This window comes from Acomys russatus, chromosome 27 (genome assembly GCF_903995435.1).
Source record: "Acomys russatus chromosome 27, mAcoRus1.1, whole genome shotgun sequence".
Taxonomy (NCBI): domain Eukaryota; kingdom Metazoa; phylum Chordata; class Mammalia; order Rodentia; family Muridae; genus Acomys; species Acomys russatus.
Genome location: NC_067163.1, coordinates 57,021,418 through 57,049,203, shown reverse-complemented (window position 1 = coordinate 57,049,203; position 27,786 = coordinate 57,021,418). Strand labels below are relative to the sequence as shown.

The 27,786-nt window shown below is 57.8% G+C and overlaps 3 protein-coding genes across 3 annotated transcripts; all 3 read left to right on the top strand.

Moving 5' to 3' along the window:
• Nucleotides 1-584: 584 nt before the first annotated feature.
• On the top strand, nt 585-8,844 carry Kcnn1 (potassium calcium-activated channel subfamily N member 1). The gene is made up of 6 exons (XM_051169564.1): nt 585-1,093; nt 1,444-1,539; nt 2,467-2,885; nt 4,734-4,875; nt 6,943-7,053; nt 8,199-8,844. Exons 1-6 carry the CDS (start codon nt 596-598, stop codon nt 8,328-8,330), a joined length of 1,398 nt encoding a protein of 465 aa, XP_051025521.1. The 5' UTR covers nt 585-595; the 3' UTR covers nt 8,331-8,844.
• A 663-nt stretch (nt 8,845-9,507) lies between these two features.
• On the top strand, nt 9,508-11,594 carry LOC127209928 (small conductance calcium-activated potassium channel protein 1-like). Its single transcript, XM_051169572.1, has 2 exons — nt 9,508-9,857; nt 11,122-11,594. The coding sequence occupies exons 1-2, from the start codon at nt 9,660-9,662 to the stop codon at nt 11,257-11,259; spliced, it is 336 nt and encodes a 111-aa protein (XP_051025529.1). The 5' UTR covers nt 9,508-9,659; the 3' UTR covers nt 11,260-11,594.
• Nucleotides 11,595-14,742: 3,148 nt separating this feature from the next.
• On the top strand, nt 14,743-18,453 carry Arrdc2 (arrestin domain containing 2). The gene is made up of 8 exons (XM_051169581.1): nt 14,743-15,500; nt 15,586-15,652; nt 15,752-15,899; nt 16,735-16,837; nt 16,918-17,174; nt 17,262-17,424; nt 17,890-18,047; nt 18,290-18,453. The coding sequence occupies exons 1-8, from the start codon at nt 15,227-15,229 to the stop codon at nt 18,341-18,343; spliced, it is 1,224 nt and encodes a 407-aa protein (XP_051025538.1). The 5' UTR covers nt 14,743-15,226; the 3' UTR covers nt 18,344-18,453.
• Nucleotides 18,454-27,786: the final 9,333 nt, after the last annotated feature.

The following is a 27,786-nucleotide window of genomic DNA, read 5'->3' as shown; positions in this document are numbered from 1 at the left end:
GGTTAGTCACCAGCCCGGTGTCCCCACATTACAGCCTCTCAGGAGCACAGTCAGGCAGGTTCCATCTCATAGTCGCAGGTCCTGCCCTGAGCCACTGCTTGGCAAGGTGCTGGCTGAGAACCCAGCAGGCTGCCCCGACCTCCCTCGGCTTGACTCTTTATAAACCCAGAACGGGATTTCCCCCTTGTGCCTGGGGCACCAGACAGTCCTTTTAACTGGAGGCTCAAAATGCAGGGTGAGTCCAGGCCTAGTCACCACGAGGGTGGATTCCCTCTGCTAATCCAGGCTGCCCAGGAGGAGGCCATCTCAGGGGGACAAACATGGCAGCTCCTGGCCTGCGCTTAACACGTGCGTTGGGCAGCTGAATCATGCACGGGTGCATTGTGCCTTGCTGACCCCACAGACCATGCCGTCACCTGCTGCCTGTACAGCAGCTGGAAGGTGGAGGGGGGGCACTCGTGGACCAGCTGGGGCGGTTCTGGGGCCTGCCGGTGTCTGTGAGGTCAGAGATGGGGCTTGGGAGCAGGAGAAGCTATATACTGACTTGAGCTCTTTCCAGATGCTCAATGCTGTCTGGATTCTCTGGAGCCTTGGAATGTTCTGGAATGGCCGTGGTAATGTTCAGTCTTTTCTGTCTGCACAGGTCTGTCCAGGAGCCGCACTGCTGAGCCATGCCGGGCCCCCACAGGCCTGCTGCAAGACCAGCCCAGGGAGACAGGAGGCCATGAGTAGCCGCAGCCACAATGGCAGTGTGGGGCCGCCTCTGGGCTGGGAGTCCGTGGACCCCGAGGCAGGCCGTCCCCTGCAGCTCGCCCAAGGCCCAGGCCTGCAGATGGTGGCCGAGGGTCAGCCTGCCCGGCTGTCCCCTGCTGGCTCCAGGGGCCACCCCCAGGAGCAGGAGGAAGAAGAGGAAGAAGAAGAGGAGGCCGGGCTGGGCTCAGGGAAGTCCTCGATGGTCAGCCACCGCCTGGGCCACCGGAGGGCCCTCTTCGAGAAACGCAAACGACTCAGTGACTATGCACTCATCTTCGGCATGTTTGGGATCGTTGTCATGGTGACAGAAACAGAGCTGTCCTGGGGTGTGTACACTAAGGTAGGCCTCCTCCATCTGCTCAGCCTGGGCTTGGGGTCTCAGCCGAGCCCCACAGGCAAGGGCGAGGGGTGCAGGAGGGGGAAAGAGGAGGAAGAAGAGGAGGAGGAGTGGGAGGAAGGGGAGGAGGGGGAGGGAAATAGGGAGGAGGAGGAGGAGGCATGCAACGCAGAGAGCCACAGGGGTGTGTGACAAGAAGACATTTTCTGTCCCTGCATGGGAGTCTTAGGAGCTAAGACTTGGGGTGGAGAAAGCCACAGGGCCAGCCCCTGTTTGGGCAGCGGCTGACCCCGACTTAGCTGGTGTCTGGGTGGCAGTGCTGGGGACCTGCAGCGTTCCTTCTCTGTGTGCAGGAGTCACTGTACTCGTTTGCCCTGAAATGCCTCATCAGCCTGTCCACTGTCATCTTGCTTGGTCTTGTCATCCTCTACCACGCCCGAGAGATCCAGGTTGGTACTCACCCCTGTGGAGGTGTGACCCAGCGCTGGGGAGGGCCTCTGGGTGCAGCGATAGAAGCTGAGGGGCGCCCAAAGCCACAGGTGTAGGTCTGCATTGCCTAGAAGGTTCCAGAATGGAGGAGTTGCTAAGACAAACACTGGCTGGTGGGTGGGCCATGGAGGAGGCATCACCCTGCAGAATGTGTGTGTGGAGGGCTCCCCTCCTGATGACAGGGAGGCTGCCTGGGGACTGCCATCACTGCTGTATCAGGAGACAGGGTCAGGCCATGCCTCCATCCAGGGCAGGATAAAAATTAAAACTGGAAAAGATGTCCACTGCGGTCCCAGATATCAGACCCAAGACAAGTAGGCAAGCACTCCCGCGCAGAGCCCAGCTCCCGACACCTCCTTTTTCTCCTTTTTATTTTGTGTATGCACACATGTGGAGGTCGTTTCTTTGGGTTCCAGGACTTGAACCCAGGTCCTCAGGCCTGCTGACAAGTGCTTTTGGTTGGCTTTGAGTTATGGATGAAACTGAGAAACCAAGTGTCCTACATGGCACATACCCCATCCCATCAGCCTAGCATTTGAGAGGCTGAGGCAGGAGGATTGCTGATAGTCTAAGGCCAGCCTGAGCTGCATAATAAGACCATCTCTGAAAAAGATAAAAACAAACAACAAAGAAAACAAAACCAGGCAGATGGGGTGTTTTACACCAATCATCAAACATTCAGCGGACTTCAGGGTCATCCTTGGCTACATAGGCGCTCAGGGCTAGCCTGGGCTACATGAGTCCCTCTCTCCAAAGCACACAAATAGAAATAATCTTTGTCTAAAATCCTGAGGCAGGTGGGTCTGAGGCCCAGGCCAGGGCTCCCACTGCGGGGTGGCCGTATGCCCAGGGGACCCACTCAGCCACCCTCACACACGTCCCTGCAGCTGTTCCTGGTGGACAATGGTGCTGACGACTGGCGCATCGCCATGACGTGGGAGCGCATGTCCCTGATCTCGCTGGAGCTGGCCGTGTGCGCCATCCACCCGGTGCCCGGCCACTACCGCTTCACATGGACAGCGCGGCTGGCCTTCTCGCTGGCACCGTCGGCAGCCGAGGCGGACCTGGACGTGCTCCTCTCCATCCCCATGTTCCTGCGCCTCTACCTGCTGGCTCGGGTGATGCTTCTACACAGCCGCATCTTCACCGACGCCTCCAGCCGTAGCATCGGGGCCCTCAACCGCGTCACCTTCAACACACGCTTTGTCACCAAGACGCTCATGACCATCTGCCCCGGCACCGTGCTGCTGGTCTTCAGCATCTCCTCCTGGATCGTCGCTGCCTGGACAGTGCGCGTGTGCGAGAGGTGACTGCTGACCGCCGCTGCTGCCACCCTCCTGTCCTTGAACCCAGACCCCAGGTCCCCACCTCACTCTGCTCATTCCCAGACAGCCTTTCTGTCCTCCCGTGAGCCCACAGGAGCCCGCAGGGAGGACCTCAGCATCTCTGCCTGGCTACGGTGTCTGTCCCTGCCTGTGTCCTCAGTTTCTGGGGGGCTGGGGTAGAACTCGGGGCTAGAGCCACCAGGTACAGGCTCAAGTTTAATGTTAACTCTCCCCTCCCCCATCTCTGGCTTCCAGACCCACCCTCAGCACAGCTGCCTCCAACCCCTCCTCCCCACCACCTCCCTCGGGACCCAACCACCCAGCTACCTTCCCCTGGGGGGGCAAGGAGCTGGCCACCAGAATGGGCCTGGCTAGGAGGAAGGGACACCCAGAGTCCAGGGTCTGTGTCAGCTCTAGAGGCCAAGAGTCTCAGGTCACCCATGGGCCTGGCTGGGGGTGTAGAGTGAGGGAGGGAATGTTGTCATCACCCCCTGACACCTCAGAGGAGGAGACCAGGGTCCTCAGGAATCGTAGGACTTGCCTGGGGCCTCCAGTGATGACCAGAGGCAGATATAGCTGGGCCTCATTGACACGGGAGTGCCTTGGTGACAGTGAGGGCCATCCGCCCTCTCCCTAGTCAGGAAAGGCCTTGGTGAGAGAGCCATGCCCTCTGCATCTTCCCGTCCCTCTAGGGGTCTGTTGTGCCCACTGCTACTGGTCAAAGTGGGGACCTCAGGACCCTCCTTGCAGCTCCCCTCTGAGATGGGAGCCCAGGAGAGGGCTGCTCGTCATCTGGCCTTGCCTGCCACAGCCCTGCCCCTGCATGTCCCCATCTCTGCACCTGGGTCACCCCAAAGCACCCTGTAGCCATAGTCTGGCATAGGGATGACACCTGTCATCCCAGCACTGGGGAGATGGAGGTAGGAGGATCGGAGGTCAAGGTTATCCTTGACTACATAGCAAGCTTGAGGCTAGCCTGGGCTACACGATGCCCAGTCTCCCCCACCCCCCCCCAAAAAAATCAAGATTAAAAAAATAACTGCATGCCAGGCAGTGATGGTGCACGCCTTTAATACCAGCACTTGGGAGGCAGAGGCAGGAGGATCGCTGTGATTTAGAGGCCAGCCTGGTCTATAAAGTGAGTCCAGGACAGCCAAGGCTACACAGAGAAACCCTGTCTCGAAAAGCCATAACAAGCAAAATAACTGCAAAAGCATGTCTGAAAAGTTAGGATTGTGGGTAAGGCCCTTCTCCACTGCCTGAGTTGTCTTGGCCCCACCCCCACCCGGTCAGAGGGCTCGGTCTCCACAGCTCAAGTAGGTGAGGCCTCAGGCTGCCTTTCCCACAAAGCCAAAATCCAGCTCTGCTGGAAGGAAAGCCAGCGCCCTCTCCTTCCCACACCCAAGGCCTCAGGCTGAGGACTGCATGTGCCTCTTGTACCCCGCCTGCCACCTCCAGCATCCCTCTGCTCTCCTGACATGCCAGCCACCACTGTCACCCTCAGTCCGCTTTCGTCAGGCCTCACTGGCTGTGGTGTGGGAAACTGTTCGTAGTGTGTCTGCTCTACATGCTCGTCCTGGCTATGTGGCTGTGCCTTTAGGTCACCCTCGGTACTGTCATGGCAGTCACAACACAGGTGTCAGGGAAGGACCATGGCAACGGAGAGCAGGGGCCCCCATCCCAGCCTGCACTCAGGCCTTCATCACCTCAGCATCCAGGGAAACACATGCCCCAGAGTCCTGTCCTTACCCCTAGGGCTGTGGTGAATGATGACGGTGAGGACAGCGTGGAATGACTGAGCCCTGTTTGTCCCCCCACTCCGACACCAGGTACCATGACAAGCAGGAAGTGACCAGCAACTTCCTGGGAGCGATGTGGCTCATCTCCATCACCTTCTTGTCCATTGGCTATGGGGACATGGTGCCACACACCTACTGTGGGAAGGGCGTGTGTCTGCTCACAGGCATCATGGTGAGTGCTCACGCCTTGCTCTAACGGCAAGCATTTGTCTAATGGATTCTGGGGGTGCCATGCCCATGCCTAGAGGTCCCAGCTGACCCCACATCTGATTTCAGGGGAGCCCGCGTGGCTCACTGGTGCCTCTAAGGGTTGTCTGTAGTGACACTCGAAGCCATGCAGAAAAGCCCTCAGTGCTCTCACTGTTGGTGCCTGCGGTCCACTTGGGACATCAGGCTCTTTTCCCCCCTGATTTGAGATACAATTGTCTTTTGTTTAGTTGTTTGAGACAGTGTCACTATGTACCCTTAGCTGGCCCTAAACTCACAGAGCTCCTCCCGCCTTAGCCTCTGCGTGCTGGGATTAAAGGCGTGTGCCACCACCACCCGGCTCACCTTTCTTGTTGAAGCACAATATTTTTGCAAAAAACAGGATCATCTGTCAGGCATGCTAGCACACACCTGTATTCCCAGAACTTGAGAAGCTGAGACAGGAGGATGGCAGCTTCCAGGCCGCTTTGGGCTGCTACCACATGAGATGTTATCTCAGAACAAAATTAAACTAATATAAAAAGGTTTCCAGGTTGGAGAGATGGCTCAGTGGTTAAGAGCGCCGCCTGCTCTTCCAGAGGTCCTGAGTTCAATTCCCAGCAACCACATGGTGGCTCACAACCATCTATAATGTGATCTGATACCCTCTTCTGCAGATAAAGCACTCATATGCAATAAATAAAATAAGTAAATCTTTAAACAAACAAAACTAGACCACTTATATGTATAATCTGAAAAAAAAATTTTTTTTTCACAACACCCTGACCTCAGCTGGACCTTGCCAGGCCCAGCTCACAATTCCTTTCTCCCTAAACGGCTTCGTGGCATTGTGGCTAATTCACTGGCCCACTGGCCCAGGGCCCTGAGCTGAACCCTGGAGGGAATACGAAACTACATTCCCTAACATAGTGCCTCAATGAACACAGCTTTTTTGTTTTGTTTTGTTTTTGTTTTTGTTTTTCCGAGACTCCCGAGTGCCCCACCACCTCCCAGTTAGTGGATACAGCTTTAAAAGTATGGCTCCTAAACTGGGCGTGGTGGCGCACACCTTTGATCCAGCACTCGGGAGGCAGTGGCATGCAGATGACTGTGAGTTCGAGGCCAGCCTGGTCTACAAAGTGAATCCAGGACATCCAAGGCTACACAGAGAAGCCTTGTCTTAAAAAAACAAAAAATAAAAAATTATGACTTCTTCCAAAAAATTCTAACCACCAGCTTGAACCATGCCCCGGCCCCTCACTGGGGGATTCCAGGCAGGGGCTCCACCCCTGAACCACGCCCCGTCCCTCCCTGGGGGATTCCAAGCAGAGGCTCCACCCCTGAGCCACGCCCCAGCCCCTCACTGGGGGATTCTAGGCAGGGCTCCACCCCTGAACCACGCCCCCAGCAACTGGTTAACTGGGCTCCCTGCTTCTGCTCCCTGCATAGCTGGCACTCTCTGCTGCATGGCTTGCGGCTCTCTCCTCTCCGCCCCCTTTCCTGTCACTCTGTTTCCCTTTCTGAGCACAGACAGTCACACTTTGGGCTTTCTCATTTCCATCATTTTCTCCTTGAATCTGAGGCTTCCCGGACTGACATTTTGGGGGGCAGACATGGGTGACCCATAGCCGTGTGTGTGTTTCTTTGTGCTTCTGCGTGGCCCCCCCTACACACCCCACTCTTTTTCCTGTAGCATTCCCTCCAGAATTTTCCAGCAAGTCGTTTTGACCTTATCAATATGGCTTTTCCCCAAAAGAGGCTTCTGGGTCCTTAAAGGCCCTAATCGCGACAAGAAAGGAGACAGGCTCGTGAGGGCAGTCTCTGCACTGCACCCACTATGCCTGGCCTCAGCGCCTGTCTCCCGCGTCCCCAGCCTGATGTCCTTAGGTGTTGGAGGTGCCCTGTTTTGCTGTGGCAGAGTTCCCCCTGCTTTCCTATATAAGTTCTCGTGTCCCCCTCCCAGTGTCGCAGAGGGGCCAGGACACAGGGAGGGCTGCCTGGAGTGGGGTGTGCCTGGCATTGGGATTCTGACGCGCACCCACCCCACACACAGGGAGCAGGCTGCACTGCACTCGTGGTGGCCGTCGTGGCCAGGAAGTTGGAGCTCACCAAGGCTGAGAAACACGTTCACAACTTCATGATGGACACGCAGCTCACCAAACGGGTGAGGCCCCGTGTGCCAGCCCCTGCAGGGCGCACTCTTGTTTCTGTGGGTCATCCCAGTGTCCCCGTTTTCACAGTTTACTCTGGACTGAGCCGCTAAGGGCAACACCATAAATGCCTCAGAGTTTTCTTAGGTTGTCTTTTGCTGTTGTTGGTTGGTTGGTTGCTTTTAGTATTTGGTTTTACAAGACAGGGTTTCTCTGTGGAGCCCTTGCTGACCAGTCTGGCCTCGAATTCACAGAGATCGCCTTGTCTCTGCCTCCCTGAGTGGTGGGCTTATAGGTGTGCGCCACCGCACCCCGTTCCCTTCAGCATGTACCCACTGCCCTTTCTGTGCCTTGGTTTCTTCATATGTAAAGGAATGTGGGGCTGGCTCAGTTTGCAGAGCGCTGCCTGCCACGCACAGAGCACAGTGTTTGCTCCCAGCACCACATGAGCCAGGCATGGTGGTGCATGCCTGTCATGCCAGTACTCGAGCCAGCCTCTGCTACATAGTGAGTCTGAAGCTAGCCTGGGCTACATATATAAAACCCTGTAAAACCGTGGTTCTCAACCTTCTCAATGCTGCAACCCTTTAGTATAGTCCCTCATGTTGTGGTGACCCCGCCCCCACCATAAAATTCTTTTTGTTGCTACTTTATAACTGTAATTTTGCTGTGTTTTCCAATGGTCTTAGGTGACCCTTGTGAAGGGATCATTTGACCTCCAAAGCAGTCGCAACCCACAGGTTGAGAACCACAGTTATTACAGAAGATAGCTTGTGCAGAGTCGCGAATTTTTTCATTTTCATGTGAACCAATTAGTACCCATGTTGAATAGCTATGGGGCTGCAACCACACCTCTGTGCCCACAGTGCAGAGACTCCCAGACAGGCAGTTTGTGGATTTCCAGAGCTTTCTAGAAATCAGCAGAAGTTTCGACCCTCTGATAATGACCCTAAGGAAGTGTTCTTTTCTTTTCTTTTATTATTTTATTTTATGTGCATCGGTGTGAGGGTTTTTAAGCACCTGGAGTTACAGACAGGCGTGAGCTGCCATGTGGGTGCTGGGGATTGAACCCAGGTCCTTTGGAAGAGCAGACCTGCTCTTGTTAACCACTGAGCCATCTCTTCAGCCCCCAGGAACTGTTATCTTATTGATTCCCTAGGTCAAAAACGCTGCTGCAAACGTTCTCAGGGAGACCTGGCTCATCTACAAACACACCAGGCTAGTGAAGAAGCCAGACCAGGGCCGGGTTCGGAAACACCAGCGTAAGTTCCTTCAGGCCATCCATCAGTAAGTCCAGCGCCCTCGCTGCCCCTTTCCCCGCGCACCTGCTCCCAGGGAGCCACGCGGCTGGGCCCCAGTACCAACCCCAAGGCGTGTTCAAGAATGCCCGAAAAACTCCCACAAGAGGAAAATGTGAGGTTGGGGACTGAGGTGTGGTCTCTAGGGAGGTGATACCCCTGTGTGTGCCCCCTGTACCCCGGGGCACGGTGGTCTGACGGCCCTTTACCCCCATTGCCCCTCCCTAGACAACATTTGGGTAAGTGCCTAGAGGAAGCAGGAGGCACGAACAGGATTCCCAGGGGTAGCCATACCAAGGAGGGTACAAAGCCCAGCTGAGGCAGGGGGATGGGATGGGGGCGTCACAAGTAAGGGGGGGCTGAAGAGAATCCCCACAGTGGAACTAGGGCTTGAGCCCCTGGGAAACCAAATAAATAAAACAAAAAAAGGAACAGCCCTGGGAAAAATATGCAGAGGTACGTGTGATTGATTGGGGGTCTGAATCTCTTCAGCCATGGTGTTCCTCAGCGTGAGAGGCTGCAGCCCTCGGTCCTCAGGGGGCTCTCAGTACTGGATGTGTCAGTTGTGTCTGTCTGTCTGTCTGTGTCTGCCACTCTGCCTTATCCACCGCCCCCCCTTTTAAATGCCTGTGATGCTCTGACACTAAGAGGCGCCAGGGTCAGAACACGGGGTCTCAGGAAGCGGTCCACACCATGCAGTGGGGGGAACGGTTAGCTACAGGACGTGACATAGACAGTGAAACCCACCATGGCAACCTCTCTGTGGGGAACAGCGCTGCAGGGTTCAAGGGCACCACATGTGATCAGCCACGGGTTCTGTCCTGTCAAGGGTATCAATCCCCAGAGCACTACCCTTACCAGGCTCTGTTTCCTGGTCAGGGTGATTGCTGAGCAAGTTGCTCGTGGAGGCAAAGGTGCCTGGCACCTGCCACTCATGGGGCTGCGGGATCAGAGGCAGAGATGAGCAGCCAGCCAGGACTGCCTGCAAGTGCCTGGGGTGATGGGGCAGACACAGGTGTCTTAAGGGGCTGGCCTCTCAGCTTTTGAGACCAGATCCCTGCCCTTGAGGCTGCAGCCCTCAGCAGCGCAGGCCCCTGCCAGGTGCTGAGGAGTCACCTGGCAGCTGGTGCTGATGGACACTCAGCATTGCCACATGACGTTAACATTGCATTGTACTCTTTTCTTTCCCTCTTTTTCTTTTTCTCTGCTCTGCCGGCTCCTGCCAGGGCTCAGAAGTAAGTCTGGGGTTGACTAGGAAGTCTGCAGGTGCATGACACCCATGGGGAGGGGCACGCCACAGCTGCGTCCCTAGTGGGCAGAGAATGTGTCTGTCCCCTGGGTGGGTCTGTGTCCAGGCTATTGGGAATGGCCTGCTCTGGGCCCGGATTGTGTCTCACTTTCAGCCCTATGGTCTAGCAGAGCCTAACCTGCCCCTGCCCCACCCCCACAGGCTCCGCAGTGTGAAGATTGAACAAGGGAAAGTGAATGATCAAGCCAACACTCTGGCTGACCTGGCCAAGGTGAGCATCTGGCAGGACGGGGCATAGGACATGGCCCCCAGGAACGCAGGGATAATGTCTAATCAGAAGAGGCTGGAAATGCGTACTGCAGCCATGTGGCTCTTCAGTTTCAGTTCACAGTTCATGTTCCAGGCATGGGAGCGCCATTGGAGGTTCTAGCTCCTCCAGAGGCTGATGCAGGCAGTCAAAAATGTAGCCTAGGCTACATAGAGAGCCAGTAATGACTAAATACACAGCAAAGGACCCTAGGCAGAGGCTCCACCCCCGAGCCACGCCCCCAGCCCCTCCCTGGGGGAATTCTAGGCAGGGGCTCCACCCCTGAGCCACGCCCCCAGCCCCTCACTGGGGGATTCTAGGCAGAGGCTCCACCCCTGAGCCACGCCCCCACCCCCTCACTGGGGGATTCTAGGCAGAGGCTCCACCCCGAGCCACGCCCCCAGCCCTTCACTTGGGGATTCTGGGTAGGGCCTCCAGCAGTCCCATCCTACCCGGTAATATTGTCTGAAGATGTTACATTCTTTTTGCTGTTTTTGAGACAGTGTATCACCAAGCCCAGTCTGGCCTGGAATTTACTATGTAGCCAAGTACAACCTAGAACTTCAGCTCTTCCTGCGTCTGTCTCTAGAGTTCAGGGATGTTAGCCTAAGTCACAGTGGTTCATTTCACGTTGTCAGTTCCAGTACCCACATGGCTACGGTAGGATGGTAGCTTTGAACTCAAGAACGGCCCGGAGTCTATGTCTAATAATTACATATAAACATATAAAGCCTAACTGGGTCTGGAGGCGCACAGTTTTAATCCCAGCACTCTCGAGGCAGAGAATTATGAGTTTGAGGTCAGCCGGGTTCCAGGCAAGCCAAAGGTACATGGTGATGCCATGTCTCAATTAAACAAAACCAAACCAGAGAGGGCTCTGAGACGTCTGAAGGCTGGCTACAGTTATAGACGTCTCCAAATGTCACACACTGGTTTCTGGACAAGTGGGGACAGGGGAGGTATAGCCTGGGCAAGAGCGTGGATGCCCAAAGGAGGAGCCTGCGGACCATCTTCTGTCCCTATATCCCGCAGGTTACTCGCTCAGTCAGAGCCGTCCCTGCTTGCGCACCCCCTGGCGGTGGGCGCTGCGCCTGCAGTGGGACTGCGGCCCCTGGCGCCCCCTGCTGGCCACCCAGCTGCCCTTTGATCTGATTGGTGCCCTTAACCCTCTGTCCTCAGCCATCCCTGGTCCCTCCCTTTGTCACTCAGTCTCTCCCCGTCTCTGCAGGCACAGAGCATTGCGTATGAGGTGGTGTCGGAGCTGCAGGCCCAGCAGGAGGAGTTGGAGGCACGCCTGGCCGCCCTGGAGAGCCGCCTGGACGCTCTGGGCGCCTCCCTGCAGGCCCTGCCGAGCCTCATTGCCTAAGCCATATGCCCTCTGCCACCGCCCTGGCCTGGGCCTGGTCACCCGGTCGCAGCCACCCGGAGCCCACGAGGCCACTGGCTGCCCACCACGGGGTCAGACTGCGGGTGATGGCCTGCTGCTCACCAGACTGCTTAATCTTGGCCATCAGGTGGTCACAGCAAGCGCCTCACCACTCTGGACCGCCGGACCTCTGGACTTACAAGCCTGGGTGGAGCTGAGCTGAGAGGACTGGCGCTCATCCCCCTGAGGCTGGACCGTAGGGCCAGTGCCCTCTTGGCTGTCTCAGGCCCCAGGAGGGCAGGGAGTGACAGCAGGGGGCCCTTACCATTTTTAAGTAAATCAGGAGTCACCAACCGGATTTCTGTTTACATGACAGGGGGACAGAAGGTGAGCATCCCACCTCACCCCCTGGAGGAGGTGGATGGCCCAGACTGAGGATTCTTGAGTGGATGGGGCCCTGGGAGGGGGGTCACTGCACAGCATTGAGGGCCTGTTGGATACAGGGACTGATAAGCTGACTTTTCTTCAGGATCTATCAGACTCGAGAAAGATACAGACAAACGAAGGTTCAGAGAGGTGAGGCCACTTCAGCCTCGCAGGCAGGGCCTGAGGCAAATGGGCTTGCCGAACAGCAGGGCTGTTGGGTAGATTCTACTCGCTGGTCCTGAAGTAAAAGTGAGGGCACTTTGGGAGGATCTGGGGGCAGACTTGGAGGGGTGGGGGGCTGGGGTTACAGACAAACAGAATGACCATGGTCCCTGCAGCCGTTGGGCTGTAGGCACTTGGGGAACACTGAGACACGTGACAAGGATGGTGCCTAGTGGGAACCAACTGTGGAGCCTCAGTCGCGGCAGCCCCCGTAGGGCCACCTGGTCTTGGGAGATAGTGGCCCTGCGGCTGGGTCCTCAGAGGCCCGGCTTAGATGTCACCGCTTTGTCGGGAGGAAGTCGCTGGCTCTACTGCCCCACTACAGTGGGGCGCAGACGCCAAGTCTTTGTTAGGGAGGCAGGCCTAACCCAAGCCCTACAAGATGGCAGGTGCTCAATAAACGCTCCCTTCCTCCCCACCCTGTTAGACCCTGTCCATTAGGAGGGGGAGTGGGGTCAAAACAGGACGAGAAGAAATAATCTTCTCATGCCTTTAAACCCAACACTTGGAAGGCCGAGGCAGATGGATTGCTCTGAGTTCGCTAGGTACACAGGCTGGGGGACATGGGGGGCAAAAATAAACATGGCTGGAGGTCACCAGGAACTCTTGGGTGGTGACATTTAGGAGCAATGGACAACGGAGTGAACTGCGCGCTGCGCGTACAAAGGTGCGGGCAGGAGCTGTGGCCCGCGTGTCGCAGGGAGGCGGGGAAGGGCATTACGAGAGTATAAAACGCAGCTGCGGAGGGGCCCCAGGTCACCTCGGGCAGCGGCCACTTCTGTCCCCGCCGGCGCTGGAGCTGCGGGACACGGGCGCCGCCACGCGCGGGGGCAGCGGCTGCGGGGCCGGGGCTGGAGGGGCGCGGTGTGGGCGGGAACGCCATGGCCAGCGATTTCACCGCGGCTGCGACCCATGCCGGCAGGTGCTGCTCCCAGGTAAGCTCGCAGAAGCAGGGACCATCCTGCGCAGTAGACTCCCTGGAGGCTGAGGCAGGAGACTTGCCAGGAGTTCAAGGCCAGCCAGAGTCACACGCTGAGACCCTGTCTCAAACATGAGAGACAAAAGTTAGATGCGGCAGCACACGCCTGTCACCCCAGCACCGGTGAGCCTGAGACAGGAGGATCAGAAGTTCATAGTTTGAGGGTAGCCTGGACGACAACAGACTGTCACAGAGCAAGGGCTCCCAGAGGTGAGATTTCCCACGGGGACGCCCACCCGTCTTGCGCGAAGTCCTCCTGCTTGGACTGTGTCCCCATTTCAGGTCTATGATAACCTTGCCGTAGAGGTTTCACAGTGGGACCCCCAATTAAAATGGGCCCCCATGCAGGATCTGTGGAAAACCTGAGTGGGCTAGGAGTCTCCTGTTCAGGACCTCCAGATGTGGGGGTCTCAATTTTCACAGATTCTTGTTATCTATGCACCCAGAGCCGTGCCTCAGTTTACCTTGCCACGTCTACTCCTGGGATGGAGGCGTGTCTGGTGGTGTTTGTGGGTAGTCTGGGAATGCCCCTCACTCACTCAACTAAACCAGGCCTCGCTATGTCAGACCCTGACGTGGGCGGGGCAGAATCCGGGCCATGTCTGCTTCCATGCATCAGCTCCGCGGGAGCCGTCTGGGCGCGGCGGGAAGGGGCCCCGCTGGAACTTTCTGCTCGCAGTGACTCAGAGGAAATCCTGAAGCCATCAGACTTTCTCGGAGTTCTACCTCTAACAGGGCGCGGATGGCGTTGGCCGACGCGCTGTGTGACGCCTGGGAAGTCGGGGCCCTCTCTGGTCCTCCAGGCCGCCCTCTGCCTGACGGTGCGCACCGGAGAACGCGAGCCGCTGTGCATCGCGTGCCCACCAGGGGGCGGCCGCGCCACGCAAACGCGGGGCAGGTTCCTCTGCAGGAGCCTAGGGGAAACTGAGGCACCAAGAAGGGCCTCGCTGTCCCGGGCGCACTGCAGCCCTGGGCTCGGAACGTCAGAGCGTCTCCTGCATCCGCTGGATCTGGGAGACTAAGTTCTCTCAGGCCCCATGGAAGTGGAAACTGAGGCACGTCCCTTAGCTGACGGGAACGGTGGGCCCGCGGTCCCCAGGGCCTGACAGGTGTGCAGGCGGCAGCAAGCCGACGATGAAACTGGCCCGGAGGCTCACACCTTGTGAGCTCCTGTCTAAGACACAGGAAACAACCAGGCACGGCGGCAAGCGCCTACCAAAGCCAGCTCCGGAACACCGGGGCAGGAGGATGGCGAGTTCAAAGCTACGTGACAGCTGGCCTCAAAAGAAAATAAAGTTTGGGAGTTCAAAACCAGATTTGGGCTTTAATTCCATCACTCGGGAGGCAGAGGCAGCCTCGACTCTATGAGCTCAAGGCCAGACTGGACTGTATCAGTGAGTTCCAGGACAGCCAAGGGTCCATAGTGAAACCTCGTCTCAAAACAACCAAAATACACCAACAGCCGGGTCGGGTTGCGTAACTAATTCCTGTCACCCAGGCACTCAGGAGGCCGAGGTAGGAGGGGCTCGAGTCTCTGGGCCACATGAGAACCAGCAAAACAAAACAATCAGTGGCAGCTGTCATGCTGGGTGACCCACACCCGGTCCCCCATTTCTGTGCCTCCGTTTCCTCGTTTGGCTCTGCATTTGCAAGATCCGAGGCGCCAAGCCGCACTGCAGCACCACCCAACAGGGGCTCGGCTTCCGAAACCCGCTCCGCGTGAGGGTTATTCCGTCCGGAGCCTCGCGAGGCCCCGCCCCGCCCTGCTATTGGTGGAATCCTTTCCGGTAGGCGAGGCTTTCCACAAGACCACGCCCCCTCGGCGGCGCTGGCTCTCTTCCCCCCAAGACCACGCCCCTCACGCTCGCTATTGGCCTAGTCCCCCCTAGGGGGCGCGGCTTTCTCTCAGGCCACGGCCCTTGAGGAGCCTTTGGCCTAGTTCTCAGCGGAGCCAGGCTCTTTAGGCCCCGCCTCCTCGCCGCGCTATTGGAGGAGCCTCTTCCGAGAGGCGTTGCTTTCTCCTCAGGCCATTCCTTCGCCGTGTTATTGGCCAAGTCTCTTCTAGGGGGCCCAACTTTCTCTCTCAGGCCCCGCCTCCACTGGTGTTTTGACGGATCCTCTTCCGGGAGGCGCGGCCTTCTCCTCAGGCCCCGCCCACACCCCACGGTTATAAGTACGGCGCATCCCCCGGGGTCCCTAGCGGTCTCGGGTCCTGCTGCCCAGTCCGTGCGCGTGCGTGGTTCGGTTCTGCCGCCCTCGCCGCGTCTCGCGCTTCCGTGTCGCCGCGGGTTCGAGCACCGGCTAGGCCTGCTTTTGGGTTCGCGACCGTCAGTCCGCGCGATGCTGTTCGATAAGGTGAAGGCGTTCGTGGTACAGCTGGACGGGGCGCGCGCGGGCGCCGAGCCCGTGTTCCACGGAGGCCAGGCCGTGGTGGGCCGGGTCCTGCTGGAGCTGGCGGGCGCGGCGCGCGTGGGCGCGCTCAGGCTGCGCGCTCGGGGCCGCGCGCGCGCGCACTGGACGGAGTCGCGCAGCGCGGGCTCCAGCACCGCGTACACTCAGAACTACAGCGAGCGCGTGGAAGTCGTGAACCACCGCGCCACGCTGCTCGCTCCAGGTACGCGCCGGGGACCCCCGCAGGGCGCACGGAGCACGCGACCCCCCCAGGCCCGCGTCCGCTGAGCCCCGTGTCTTGTTCCTAGACTCCGGGGACATCGCCACGCTGCCCGCCGGACGCCACGAGTTCCCCTTCAGCTTCCAGCTGCCTATGTAAGCCCTGCTGACGTCCCCCGGCTGGGCATCTGGGGTCCCCTCACCCCACTTGCGTGTCTCTGTCTCCTAACCTGAGCCCCACTCTCGCCACCTCAGCTCCCTGGTGACATCCTTCGAGGGCAAACACGGCAGCGTCCGCTATTCCATCAAAGCCACCCTTCACCGGCCCTGGATCCCCGCGCGCCGTGCCCGGAAGGTGTTCACTGTCATTGAACCCGTGGACATAAACACGCCCGCACTGCTGGCAAGTGGCTGCTCCGCGGGGGCGGGGCGGGCGGGGTTACGTCTGTTCTGGCTGTTTGATGCCTCTCAGATTTGGGGGTCGCAGGTGGCCTCTGAAACAGGGAGCCAGAAGTTAGAGGTGAGCGCAGAACCCACTAGAGCTGGGTAAAATCCTGCTGTGTGCCTCTGGGCAGGTGTCTTGCCCTCTCACAGCCTCAGGTAACCCCCTTTGGAAAATAGAACACAATAAAGCTTGCACTTTTTTTTTTCGTAATTTTTAATTTTTTAAAAAACTGGTTTTGGGTTTTGTTTTTATTTCTTTTTCTTAGTTTTTAATTTTTAATTTTAGAAAGCTTTCTCTATAGCAGGGCGCAGTGGCACACACCTGTAATTCTAGCACTCAGAGAGGTAGAAACACGTGGATCACTGTGAGTTCGAGGCCAGCCTGGTCTACAAAGCCAGTCCAGGACAGCCAGGGCTACACAGAGACACCCTTTCTTCAAAAAACAAAACCAAACCAACAAAAATGAATAAAACAAAACAAAACAAACCCACAAAAAGAAATGTCATTCTAGTATGTAGCTCTGGCTGTCCTGAAACTCGTAAGGTAGACCAGGCTGGCCTCAAACCAACAGAGATCTGCCTGCTGGGATTAAAGGTGTGCACCACCACACCTAGTCTGTTTTTAATTCTTAATTCAACTTTTGTTTTCTTGAGACAGGGTCGCATCATGTAGGGGTGGTTGGTCAGAACCAGCAGCAATCCCTCTGCCTCAGCCTTTCCCCAAGACTAGGGTCCCTCTGGTACAGAAGTTCCCAGAGCCCAGCTGCAGGGAGTGACTCTTGCTGTCCCCATAGGAACCGCAGGCTGGAGCCCGGGAAAAGGTGGCACGATCATGGTACTGCACCCGTGGCCTCGTGTCCCTCTCAGCCAAGATCGGCCGCAAGGGCTACACTCCAGGTAGCAGGCAGGGCCGTGTGCAGCGGGAGCGGGGAAGAGTCGGCAGTGGGGAAACTGAGGCACACTGCTCCCTGGTGCAGGCGAGGTCATTCCTATCTTCGCGGAGATTGACAACGGCTCCACGCGAGCCGTGCAGCCCCGCGCTGCCCTAGTGCAGACACAGACCTTCATGGCCCGAGGTGCCCGCAAGCAGAAGAGTGCTGTGGTGGCCAGTGTGGATGGGGAGCCCGTGGGACCCGGGCGCCGTGCACTGTGGCCCGGCCGTGCGCTGCACATCCCCCCTGTGGGCCCGTCCATCCTGCACTGCCGCGTGCTCAGTGTGGACTACTCACTCAAGGTACCCCAAGCTCCCCGACACCCTATTGTCCAGGCAAGTTGGGGGGCATGGGTGGGGTGGCAATCCACACGTCTGCTGCCCCCTCAGGTCTGTGTGGACATCCCAGGCTCTTCCAAGCTGCTGTTGGAGCTGCCGCTGGTCATCGGCACCATCCCGCTGCACCCCTTAGGCGGCCGCTCGGCCAGCGTGGGCAGTCGCGCCAGCTTCCTGCAGGACTGGGGCCTGCGCACCCTGATGGAGCGGCCAGAGGGTGAGCTTGGCCAGCTGCCGGAAGAGGCGGGTGGGAGGGCGCGGCCATGGCTTGCACAGTATAGGGGTCACTATGCAAGCAGGGTCTAGTCCCAGGCACCAGTCGCCCCTGCACACCGGTTCAAGGTCAGCTTCCAGTACTTAATAATGTAGAAGCCAGCTTGGGCTGCAGGAGACCCGGACCTAAAAGTCAAGCCAAAACGACGTGGAAAGATACTCCTATAATTAATTACAGCCCGGATCCAGAAAGCAGCCTGCTCAAAAAACCACAACAATAAACCCTGCCTCAAAACAACAACCACAAATAAAACAAAGAGTCTGGGATCCCAGCTGAGGCAGGAGGATTGCTGCAAGTTGGAGGTCATCCTGGGTCACAGTGACCCTGTCCCAAGGGGAACTAGCTCAGCTGTTATCATGTCATAGCCACGGGTACCCCAGAAACCTCACTCATGTCTCTCCTTTCCAGCACCCCCTGAGTACTCGGAGGTGGTGAGGGAGAACCAGCTGGTGGAGGTGTCACAGGGCCCCTTCCCGCTCCAGCATGACCCTGGCGTGACCCTGGAAGGGCCCTACTTTGCCTGTCTCCAGGAGTTCCGCTTCCGCCCGCCGCCCCTGTACTCTGAGGTAGGTGCTGGGCACCCTGTCTAGGCTCCGTGGGCTGCTGGGTGATCAGCTGATGGGAGCAGGGTGCGGTGCCCCAGGCCTGTGGTCCTGGCCCTTGGGAGGCTGAGGCAGGAGGATCACAAGGTCCCGGCCTGGGATACATAGCAGGACCTTGCCTCAGTCCTCAGGACCCCTGACTGCCGGCGCCCGGAGCTGGGGCTGGTGGGGGGGACCTTGTGGCTCACTGGGACTCTGTCTGTCAGGAGGACCCTAATCCCCCCTCAGAGGCGGTGAGGCCACGCTGCATGACCTGCTGATCCAGGAGCCGACACCTCGGTACCAGATCCACCTCTGTGGTCCCGCTGTGGGAACAGACTTAGATGAGTGTCCCCTGACGCCACGCAGGACTGAGGAGCAGCACAGGGCTTCTGTGAACTGGCTGTCCTCTCGAGCCTTCCAGCTCTCTGCATTTGAGCCGCCAGTGAGGGCCAGCAGGATGGGCACTTCCAAGCTCACGGAACCAGAACCAGCTAGGAGTCCAGAGGGGAAGCAGAAGGCTTCCAAAGGACATTTCAGCTGCGCCTCTGGTGTATGAGCAGAGCTCAGCAAGCAGACAAGCACAGAGGCACCGGTCAGAACTGACAGCGCCCGCGCCTTCATCCCACCGCTGGGAGCCCAGCCGGGCAGGTGTCCTAGATGTGGCCTTCTGTGAGGTTAGCAGGACAGAGGGCCCAGGGACAGACACAGGAGGATGTCAGTGGGGCTCTGTGGGACCTGAGGGCCCAGGGGTTCCAGTCCAGCGCTGTGTGCGCCAGGTTAGGAGCTTAAGCCTGGCTCAGGGTCAGGACCCAGACAAGGACGCAGGTGGCCTGGCAGGACACCAAAAGGGGGGCAGGCAACTGGGGAAACTGAGCAAGTCCCCCACCCCATGCTATGGCCTTGGCTGGGACATTTCCAAGGGTCCAAAGAATTGGTCAGATCACCTTTTGTACACTAAGAAATAAATAAAAACAGGAGGAAGAGACTGCGCTGTTGTCGTTTCATTTGTCTGAGGGCCAGTGCAGCCCTGACCTCCCGGGAGTGTCACTGGGACCTCGCCTCCATCACTGCTGCCTCTGTGCACCAGCTGTGCCTGCTGGTTAAGATTTGTTTTGTGCTGGGCGTGGTGGCAGAGGCAGGGGGATCTCTGTGAGTTCAAGGCCAGCCTGGTCTACAAAGCGAGTCAAGGACAGCCAAGGCCACACAGAGAAAACCTGTCTTGAAAAACAAACCAACAAAAAAGATTTGTATGTATTTTGCACATGCACAAAGTGCCCAAAGAGGCCAGAAGGGGTGTTGTGTCCCTGGGGCATGAGTGACAGAGGGCTGTGAGCCCACCAAGGGGGGTGTTGGGAAAAGAACCCAGGTCTTAACCTCTGACCCCGTCTTGGCCATGTCTGCTGTTTATATTTTTAAGGTTTCAGAATTACTTTCCCAAGCCTGGCCATGTTCCCTCTGGGGGCTCAGCGTATATAGTTGTCACCACACAGCCCGTAAATACAGAGGTTGAGGCAGGAGACATTGGAGGCCAACCTGGGTTACAAATAATTAGATTTCGTTATTTAATTCCATCGCTGGGAAGCAGAGGCAGGTGGATCTCTGGGAGATCTGACCAGCCAGGGCCACATGGGGAAACCAAAACAAAGCCAGCCTCAGCTGACAGCCTGTGGTGGGGTTGGTCAGCAGAGTCCTGAGGTGAGGGGAGACTCCGGGGGTCATGCAGACTCCCCCTTCCAGAGCCCCACACAGCTGGGGGAGGCTGAGGTGTCTAGGGCGTGCTTAGGGAGCCATCCTCACCACTGTACCCCAAACCCAAACCTGAGGAAGGCTGGTCCTCACCACGAGGGCTCAGGGATGCCACTTCCAGGTGTGTTCCTCAGCAGCACAGTTTGTCCCAAGAGGTGGGGGACATGCGACAGTTCCAGGGCGGTTCCCTGAAGCCAGGCCAGCTGACTGCCAGACACCTGAGCCAGCAGCTGTGGGGACCTGATGCTTACAGGAGGTTTTCTGGGGTCAGGTTAGTGAGGAACTGGAATAAGCTAGCCCAATGGTCAGGGCATGAGAAGGGGGTGTGCTGCTTTAGGTTCCCTCCTTCCCTCTCTCCTCCCCTACCCCACCTCCTTCTCCCTGTGTAGGGGCAGCAACCTTTCCCACCTGCAGCCACAGGACTCTGTTGAGGGGGGGGTCACCTCCCTGACCCTGACCCCTTTGAATCTGACCAATGAGGGCTCAGTATCAAAGTCCAGGTCCTTCCCTGTCTCTCTGGGGCCCCAACTGTGTCCCCTGTCTCCGAGCCCAGGGGTGACAGGCAGGAAGGGCGCAGACACTTGGCAGCTGGCCCAGCCGGGCGGCCGTTCAGGAATCTACCCACAGTCGCGGCTGCCTTCGCTGTCTCGAGACTGCTCCAGGCACATTCTGTCCAGAGCAGCGCACCCTGGGGTGCCAGGGAGGGGGCTGCTGTCCTGCTGGGCTCGGGTTACAGGACACCCTGTCCCCCATGGCCAGAGTCCCCTCCCGGCTCTGGCTCCGGCTCGGGTCTTCCTGAGGAGGCAGAGCCGCTCTGACCCCGGGTCCTTTGCACCTGACTCCTGCTCCTAGGCCTCCGCCCCAGTTTGTTTTCCTTTTTGTTTGATTTTGAGACAATCTTGTGAGGCCCAGGTTGGCCTTGGCTGCCTTAGCCCCCTGCCTCCACCTGCATGACAGGCGATCCTGGTTTCTATGTCCCTGGTGGGCGGTGCTTTGCTCGTTGACCCGGAGCCCTGATCCCTCTGCCTTGTTTGTCTGTGGTTGAGGAAAGTCCCCAAAAAGCTGATGCGGAAGTGGTGACTCGCCTGGGGCGGGTGGTGCCAGCCAGGGCCGGTGGGGGAGGAAGGGAAGGGGAGGGTTGTAAAGAGAGCAATGCCCCTGCAGGGAAACTGTCCAGGGCTTCTCACAGCGAGGGTGGGCAGGACAGGACCCCAAGCCATGGGCACCCCTGTGGGGATCCGTCCTCTCCCAGACATCCCCGCCCCATTTCCGGCCTTTCTGTGTCTGGCAGAGATTGGCCGAGGGGACCTGACAAGACCAATCAGACTGGGGCCTCAACAGAGGTAATCAAGGCCCCGAAAGCCCAAGTGCCGCTGTGACTAGGGACAGAGAGGGACAGAGTCACACACAAGTCAGGGTGGAGCGTGGGGAGAAGCGGGGTCTGGACAGTCCTGGAAAGAGGGGAGGGCACTGGAGTTGGGGTTTGGGTGGATGGAGAGGAGTTTGTCAGGAAAGGATGTTCCAGCCACAGGGAAGAGGTTACTAGGTCACATAGCAGGGCGGCCATGGCTGAGGTGAGGGAGATGAGCCTCAGAGGCCCCAGGCATGGAGCCCCAGGCCAGGAAGACCTAGTTTTTCCTCGGGTGTGAAGCTCTGGTCCAGGGAGGAGGGCAGGCCAGGGGTCAGCTGTGGACTCTTGTCTTCCCTGAGCAGCCGCAGGCCACTCTGATTTCACCGAGTGTGAGGAGGGGTTGGGAGGCTGGGGCTTCGGAGTGCCAGAGTCCATCTCCAGCACAAACTGTGGGCAAAACAAAAGGCAGGTGAGCCAGGCGGTGCTGGCACGCGCCTGTAATCCCAGCACTCGAGAGGCAGAGGCAGGTGGATCTCTGTGAGTTTGAGGCTAGCCTGGTCTACAAAGTGAGTCCAGGACAGCCAAGGCTACACAGAGAAACCCTGTCTCAAAAAACCAAAAACCAAACCAAAACAACAACAAAGAAGACCGAAAAGCATGTCGGGGGCAGGCAGCAACCATGAGGGTTTGGCAGGTTGGCCCAGCTACTGTTGGGGGCATTGTCAGTGAACCTCCCCCCCCCCCCCATGCAGGGACTGCTTAACTTCTGGAGGGAGCCACAGGCCTGCGCCTGCTCTGGCCATGCTGGCAGCTGCGGTGCCTGGGGAGACAGGGGCCCCCAGCTGTGGTTTGATTACATCAAATGGAGGGACAGTTCCAGTCAGAAGTATTTCTGCCCCTGACAGCGCTGGAGTCTGACTACCTATCACAGCCCCAGGGTGTCTCATTCTTGCTGACAAACTTCTATTTACCCTTCAAAACCCTATACTGAGCCTGGCTCCCTCTCTGCCACTCCAGCCTGGTTCTGACTCCCACAGGCTGAGCGTGTTTGTGTCTTGTATGGGTCGCTGTTCCCTCCACCCTGGCCAAGGCCGAGGCCTTTCAGGGGACCAGCACTGCAGAAACAGGAAGATGGGACCATATTTCTTAACTGTGCCCACCTGGCTGGGTCTGTAGACCCATTCACTGACCACACCGGCCTCCACATAATTAGGTGTTTTGTTTATTCTTGCCTGAAGCTCACAGTTATTCTCCTGCCTCAGCCTTCGGAGGACTGGGCTCTCGGGCCAATGTGGGAACTCATGAGTCAGCTTACTCACCCTCATACGGCAGGACGGGCCTCCTCGGCTGGGCAGGAGCCCCTGTGGGGACAGTGTCTACTAAGGATCAAGTGACAGAGGCAAGTGTCCAGACACTGGGTCACAGCGGCAGTGTCAGCGGTCCCCTGTGCTGCTGGTGAAACTCGGCCTGCTGCTGGCACGGCCCAGCCACGTTGGCTGCCAGAGACCCGGGTCCAGGTGGCCGAGGCCGAGCGAGGGAGCCAGGCCTGTCTGCCTGCTGGCTGTGCCACCTTGTACATGAGACCCATGCATGTGCCCCCACCACCGCTGTGCACAAAATAAATAATATAATTTTAGACTCATTCAGGAGGCAGCAGAAACATACACATACAGTTTAGGCAAACCCCACCAAAGGGGCATGCCCAGCAGGTGCCAAGGTCCTGGGGTCACAGAGGCTGGACAGGTTTGGGAAGTTGGATTCCAGCCTCAGCGGGACTCTGGGCTTAGTGGCAGAGACCCGGCTCCATCCACCGAGCTAGAAAGAAAGAAGACAAAGGCGTGTGAGCGGGAGGTCCCAATTCACCTGAGCAGCCCTGCCTCGTGGGCTTCTCCCAGGCAGGCCCATGGGAGCCTTCCAACAACAGATCAAGGGTTGGAGACCAAGCCATGGCACAGTTTCCTGGGACCTGGGTGGGGGGTGGAGGTGGGTGAGGAAGTCAAGGAGCAAATGAGCAGCACATACTTGCTCTCTCTTTTGTTTATTTAGGGTTTTGTTACTTTGTCTGTTTGAAACAGTCTTGTGTAGCCCAGGCTAGCCTCAAACTCACAGACGATCCACCTGCCTCTGTCTCCAGCGTGCAGGGATTAAGTAATCACTAATTAATGGCATTAAGTAATGATTACCATTATTATTGTTATTATTGCAACAGACTCTCATTAGGTAGCCCAGGTTGGCCTCGAACTCATGACAATCCTCCTGCCTCTGCCTCGCAGGTGTTCAGACCCAAGTGCAGCCACCATATTTAGTTTCTGGGTGTGACAAGCCTGGAGCCAGACTGAGCATGAGGTCCATGCAAGGAGACTGCGGCCGGCTGCACCCACCCTCCACTCCCCCACCCACCCACCGCACCCCCAGCATCTCTCAAGCGCCAACAGGGTCCTTTGAAGCCGGTGTCGCGCAGAACCCGGGGCTTAGCAGCTCAGCAGGGAGCTGGGTTCCCACGCCTCCGCCTCCCCGGAACCCCACTGAGGAGCCGGGACCCAGCCCTGGGGTGCAGCCGGAGGGATGCGGTGGCCCTGGGGCTGCGGCTCGCCATATCACGTGACCCTGGAGGGTGCAGGGCGCCGCGTCTCTGCGGACCAGAGCGGGTTCTGGACAGGAAGGAAATTTCCGTGACTCCGAAGAGCTCAGGATGACCCTGAGGCTCCGCGGAGCCGGGCTGGGCAGGGAGATGCCGAGACACCAGGGGCGCGGCGGGTCCTGCTCCTGCCGCGTGGGCGACGCCGAGACCTGCTGGGCCACGGGCCGGGTGAGCGCAAAGCCCTGCTCTGCAGGGCCTGGGGCGTCAGTGAAGGCGGCGGCTGCCTCTCTGAGACATCGAGGGACCTGGAGTCTTCCGGAAGCTCATGCATGAGAAAAAGAGGTGGGACTCAGCTGAATTAAAATGTTAAAAAGTGCGCAGTTTACATTTTTATTTTATTTACTCATTTCGTGGAGTAAAGTGGCAGGATGCATCTGCTGAGGTCAGGGGACAGCTTGCTAGAGTCAGGTTGTGTCCTCCACCATGTGGGTCCCAGGGAACGAACTCGGGGCTTCAGGCTTAGCAGTAAACGCCTTTACCGACTCAGCCACATCGTCAGCCTGGGACTCAGTCTCTAGTCCTACACCACCAGAGAGCTCCATCTTCAAACCAGGAAAAATTCCATTCTCTACCCAGCATGAAGGCATAGGCCTGCCGTTGGCATATGAGAGACTGAGGCAGGGGAATGGCTGTGAGTTCCAGACCAGCCAGAGAACTCCAGGGTGAGACCCTGTCTCAAACAATAGCAAAGATTGGTGGGGTTTGCACCCCCAAGGCTGGGACGTTCAGGGTCATCCTTGGCTATATGGTGGGTTTTAGGCCAGCCTGGGCTACATAGGGAGACCTGTCTCAGCAACAACAAAAAAAACCCCGTCTGGGCAGAGGATGGCACAGGGCCCAGCACTTCTGGAGAAAAGTAAGGTGGTGAGACTGGTCCTACCAGACCCTGGGTGCAATTTCACAGCCTGTGGTTACATCAGAAAGATTGCCACAGGGAGGGGTGCATGGGAGCCGGGGACTCAGAGAGGTTCCTGCACAGCTCAGGAATCCCAGCAGAGAGGGGCCGTCAGCACCAGCACCCATTGTGGGGGGGAGGGAATGCTGAGTTCAAAGTGGGGGTGTGTGGCTGGAACCCCAGGCCTCAGGGCAGACACAGGAGGGCCACTGTGGGCCGACAAGATGGCTCAGAGGGTAAAGGTGCCTGCTGCCAAGCCTGACCCACTGAGTTCGATCCCCCACGACCCCTCACGGTGGAAGGAGAGAGCCAAGGCCTGAGAATTGCCCTCTGACCTCTGCATATGACTCTCATACAGAGCTGTAAAACTGCGTGAGAAGAAAGGTTGGGGCAGCAGAGGAAAGGACACCCGACCCCGAGCCCTGGGCTTCCACGTGTGCCCAGGCAGGGATGCAAGCACACACACACACACACACACACACACACACACACACACACACAGAACAAAATACACACAAATGATTGTATAAAGTAATAGAACTCCGTGTTCATCACACGATGCCCTAAGGAGAACGGAAAGTAATGCACAGCTGCTGTGGCTCCTATCACACAAGAACCCAGGCGCTCACACCAGAGGGGACAGGGGGGGCAGAGACAGCTGCCACACAGCAGAGAATCCGAATGAGGACACCAGTTCCTGCCACCCGATAGGCAATAGTTCCAAAATCAGCGTCCCTTGGTGTGTCTTTGATGTTCATCCAGGCTGGAGGTCGGGGCCACTTTGAAGCTTTCAAAAATCCACCTGAGTTTTGCAGTGTACCAAAGCCCACAACCCCCCGAGTCCCCAGAAGAGAAATGTCCCAAGTGCCGTGGGTACACACACCAGCCTGCAGGCCAGAGGAACTGCCAACCGCTGGCCATTGGGAGGCTGTGACAGGTGGGAGGGGAGTTGCCACCACAGTCCTGGTGCCGTGAGCCAGCAAAGGCTTCTGCCCCATCCAGCCTAGGCTACATAGTGGGTTCCAGGTCAGCCTGGGCTACATGAGACAGCCATGTGCAGGGGATCCCCAGCAGAGTGCCCCAAGATGAGGGTTCATGTTTGCTCCCAGGCCCCTCCCTCCCTGTCCCTCACCTGCCCCCTGTCTCTGTGCCATGGCCTGGTGCCCTGTTTCCTCCAGTACGGGGTGGCAGAGCCAACCTCCTCTGGCTGCCCCAGGCGGTGTGATCCAGTATGCCATCTTCAAACCGATACCAGCCTCCAGCCTTGTGAAACTGGCCGCCACTGTTTCTGCCCATGAGAAAGTCCCTGGGCAGGCTGAGCAGGGGAGTGGCAGGTGCAGTGGCTTAGTAGCAATGGTTCAGCTCTGTGCCTCGGTTTCCCTACCTGGGAACTCCCTGAAGCCCACAGAAGTCCTCCTGTCCTTGGAGAGGGAGGAACCAATGCCCCCAGGGCCTTGAGACCCTGGCAGGGCAAGCTGCTACTCCAGGGAGGGGACCTGAGCCCACACACCTGCTCTTTGGCCATGCTTGCTACTGCCTCTGACATAGCACAGTGCCTCCTATGCCACAGCCTTGGGCTCGGACCCTCACAGTGCCTCTGTCTGGTTGTGATGACCTGTGATGCAGAGGCCGCCTGACCTCGGTCAGTTCTACCTAAGCCACGACTGTGTGCGGCTGCTTAAGGTGCAGAGGCACGGACGGGCTTCAGACTCTGCATATCCGGGCCATGTGAGCAATCAAGGATACTGGAATTAGAACTGAGGAGGGGCCCCAGGGAGACACGAAGATGTCACGGGATTAAAGGTCCCAGAAGCAAGGCTCATGGAAAAGTACTGAAGCAGGAGCATGCCTGAATTGCTTGAGGGAGTGCAGAGAGTGGAAAGAGATGACAGATTGCTACAACAGCCTTGACTTGGAGAGCTGGGGGCCAGCATGGCAGGTTCACCCATGTGTGTGACTCAGGCCAGCAGCCGGGTCCGTACGCAGGTGTGCAGGCAGAAGCAGACAGGCCTGTGTGAGCCATGCGAACTGTCATCAGATCTGGAGAGGGGACCAGAGTTCTGTGGGTGGACACTGTAGAGAGTAAAGAGACACCAGTAGGTGGTGGTACATGCCTTTAATCCCAGTACTCTGGGGTGGAGGGGGGGCGGGGGAGTTGGCCAGTCTGGTCTACAAAGCGAGTGCCAGGACAGCCAGGGCTACACAGAGAAACTCTGACTCAAAAAAACCAAAAAGAAAAGAAAAGAAAAAGAAAGAAAGAAAAGAAAAGAGAGAGAGAGAGAGAGGAGGAGAAAGAAAGGAAAAGGTGAAAGGAAAGGGCAGCAGAAAGAAGTCAGGAGGGAGCAGTAAGCTGGACACACAGTGGCCAGGAGCGCTGAGCCACCGAGGCCCCGTCAGTGCGTGAGCAGAAAAACACAATGTGACAGCCGGGTGTGGTGGCGCACGCCTTTAATCCCAGCACTCAGGAGGCAGAGGCAGGCGGATCGCTGTGAGTTCGAGGCCAGCCTGGTCTACAAAGTGAGTCCAGGACAGCCAAGGCTACACAGAGAAACCCTGTCTCGAAAAACCAAAAAAAGAAAAAAAAAAAAAAAAAAAAAAAAGATTAGGTTCGGGAGAAGTTAGCTCATGGGGACAGACACTGTGGCATTTGGTGTGGAATTAATCAGAGGTGCTGTGTGCAAACCGAGTGAACGTGCAGATGTCACACTTGTGCACTTTAAAGGGACAAGCTGAAAAAAAAGGAGGAGGTGACTTGTATGGTGTGTGAGCACAGTGTGACTTTAAACCGTGTCAGAGAGGGCAGCTCCGGTGCCTGGCACAAGCGGTGACCCTGGGAGCTGCTGTGTGGGTCACTGCACGCTGGACACGGTCCACCATGCCGGCTGGAGACCACAGACAGAAGGCCACCCGAAGCATACAGCGGGAGGTGCCTGAGGAGGGAAATTGAGGCAGCTCATGTCCCTCCACACCTGGCCATCGACACTCAGAAACCAATAAGAGGCTGCGGGAGGGCCAGGGGCTGGCCGAGTGGACCCACAGCAATCATCCCAGCACTCAGGAGGCTTAGGCAGGACGATGGTGAGGGAGG

Excerpts from the sequence above, each read along its gene's own strand:
- Kcnn1 (XM_051169564.1), top strand. The coding sequence starts at position 596 with ATGTTCTGGAATGGCCGTGGTAATGTTCAGTCTTTTCTGTCTGCACAG. Across the intron at positions 1,540-2,466 it reads ACCACGCCCGAGAGATCCAG|CTGTTCCTGGTGGACAATGG; the intron begins GTTGGTACTCAC and ends ACGTCCCTGCAG. Across the intron at positions 4,876-6,942 it reads GTCTGCTCACAGGCATCATG|GGAGCAGGCTGCACTGCACT; the intron begins GTGAGTGCTCAC and ends CCCCACACACAG.
- LOC127209928 (XM_051169572.1), top strand. The coding sequence starts at position 9,660 with ATGTGTCTGTCCCCTGGGTGGGTCTGTGTCCAGGCTATTGGGAATGGC. Across the intron at positions 9,858-11,121 it reads CTCTGGCTGACCTGGCCAAG|GCACAGAGCATTGCGTATGA; the intron begins GTGAGCATCTGG and ends CCGTCTCTGCAG.
- Arrdc2 (XM_051169581.1), top strand. The coding sequence starts at position 15,227 with ATGCTGTTCGATAAGGTGAAGGCGTTCGTGGTACAGCTGGACGGGGCG. Across the intron at positions 15,653-15,751 it reads TTCAGCTTCCAGCTGCCTAT|CTCCCTGGTGACATCCTTCG; the intron begins GTAAGCCCTGCT and ends TCGCCACCTCAG. Across the intron at positions 17,175-17,261 it reads GTGTGGACTACTCACTCAAG|GTCTGTGTGGACATCCCAGG; the intron begins GTACCCCAAGCT and ends CTGCCCCCTCAG.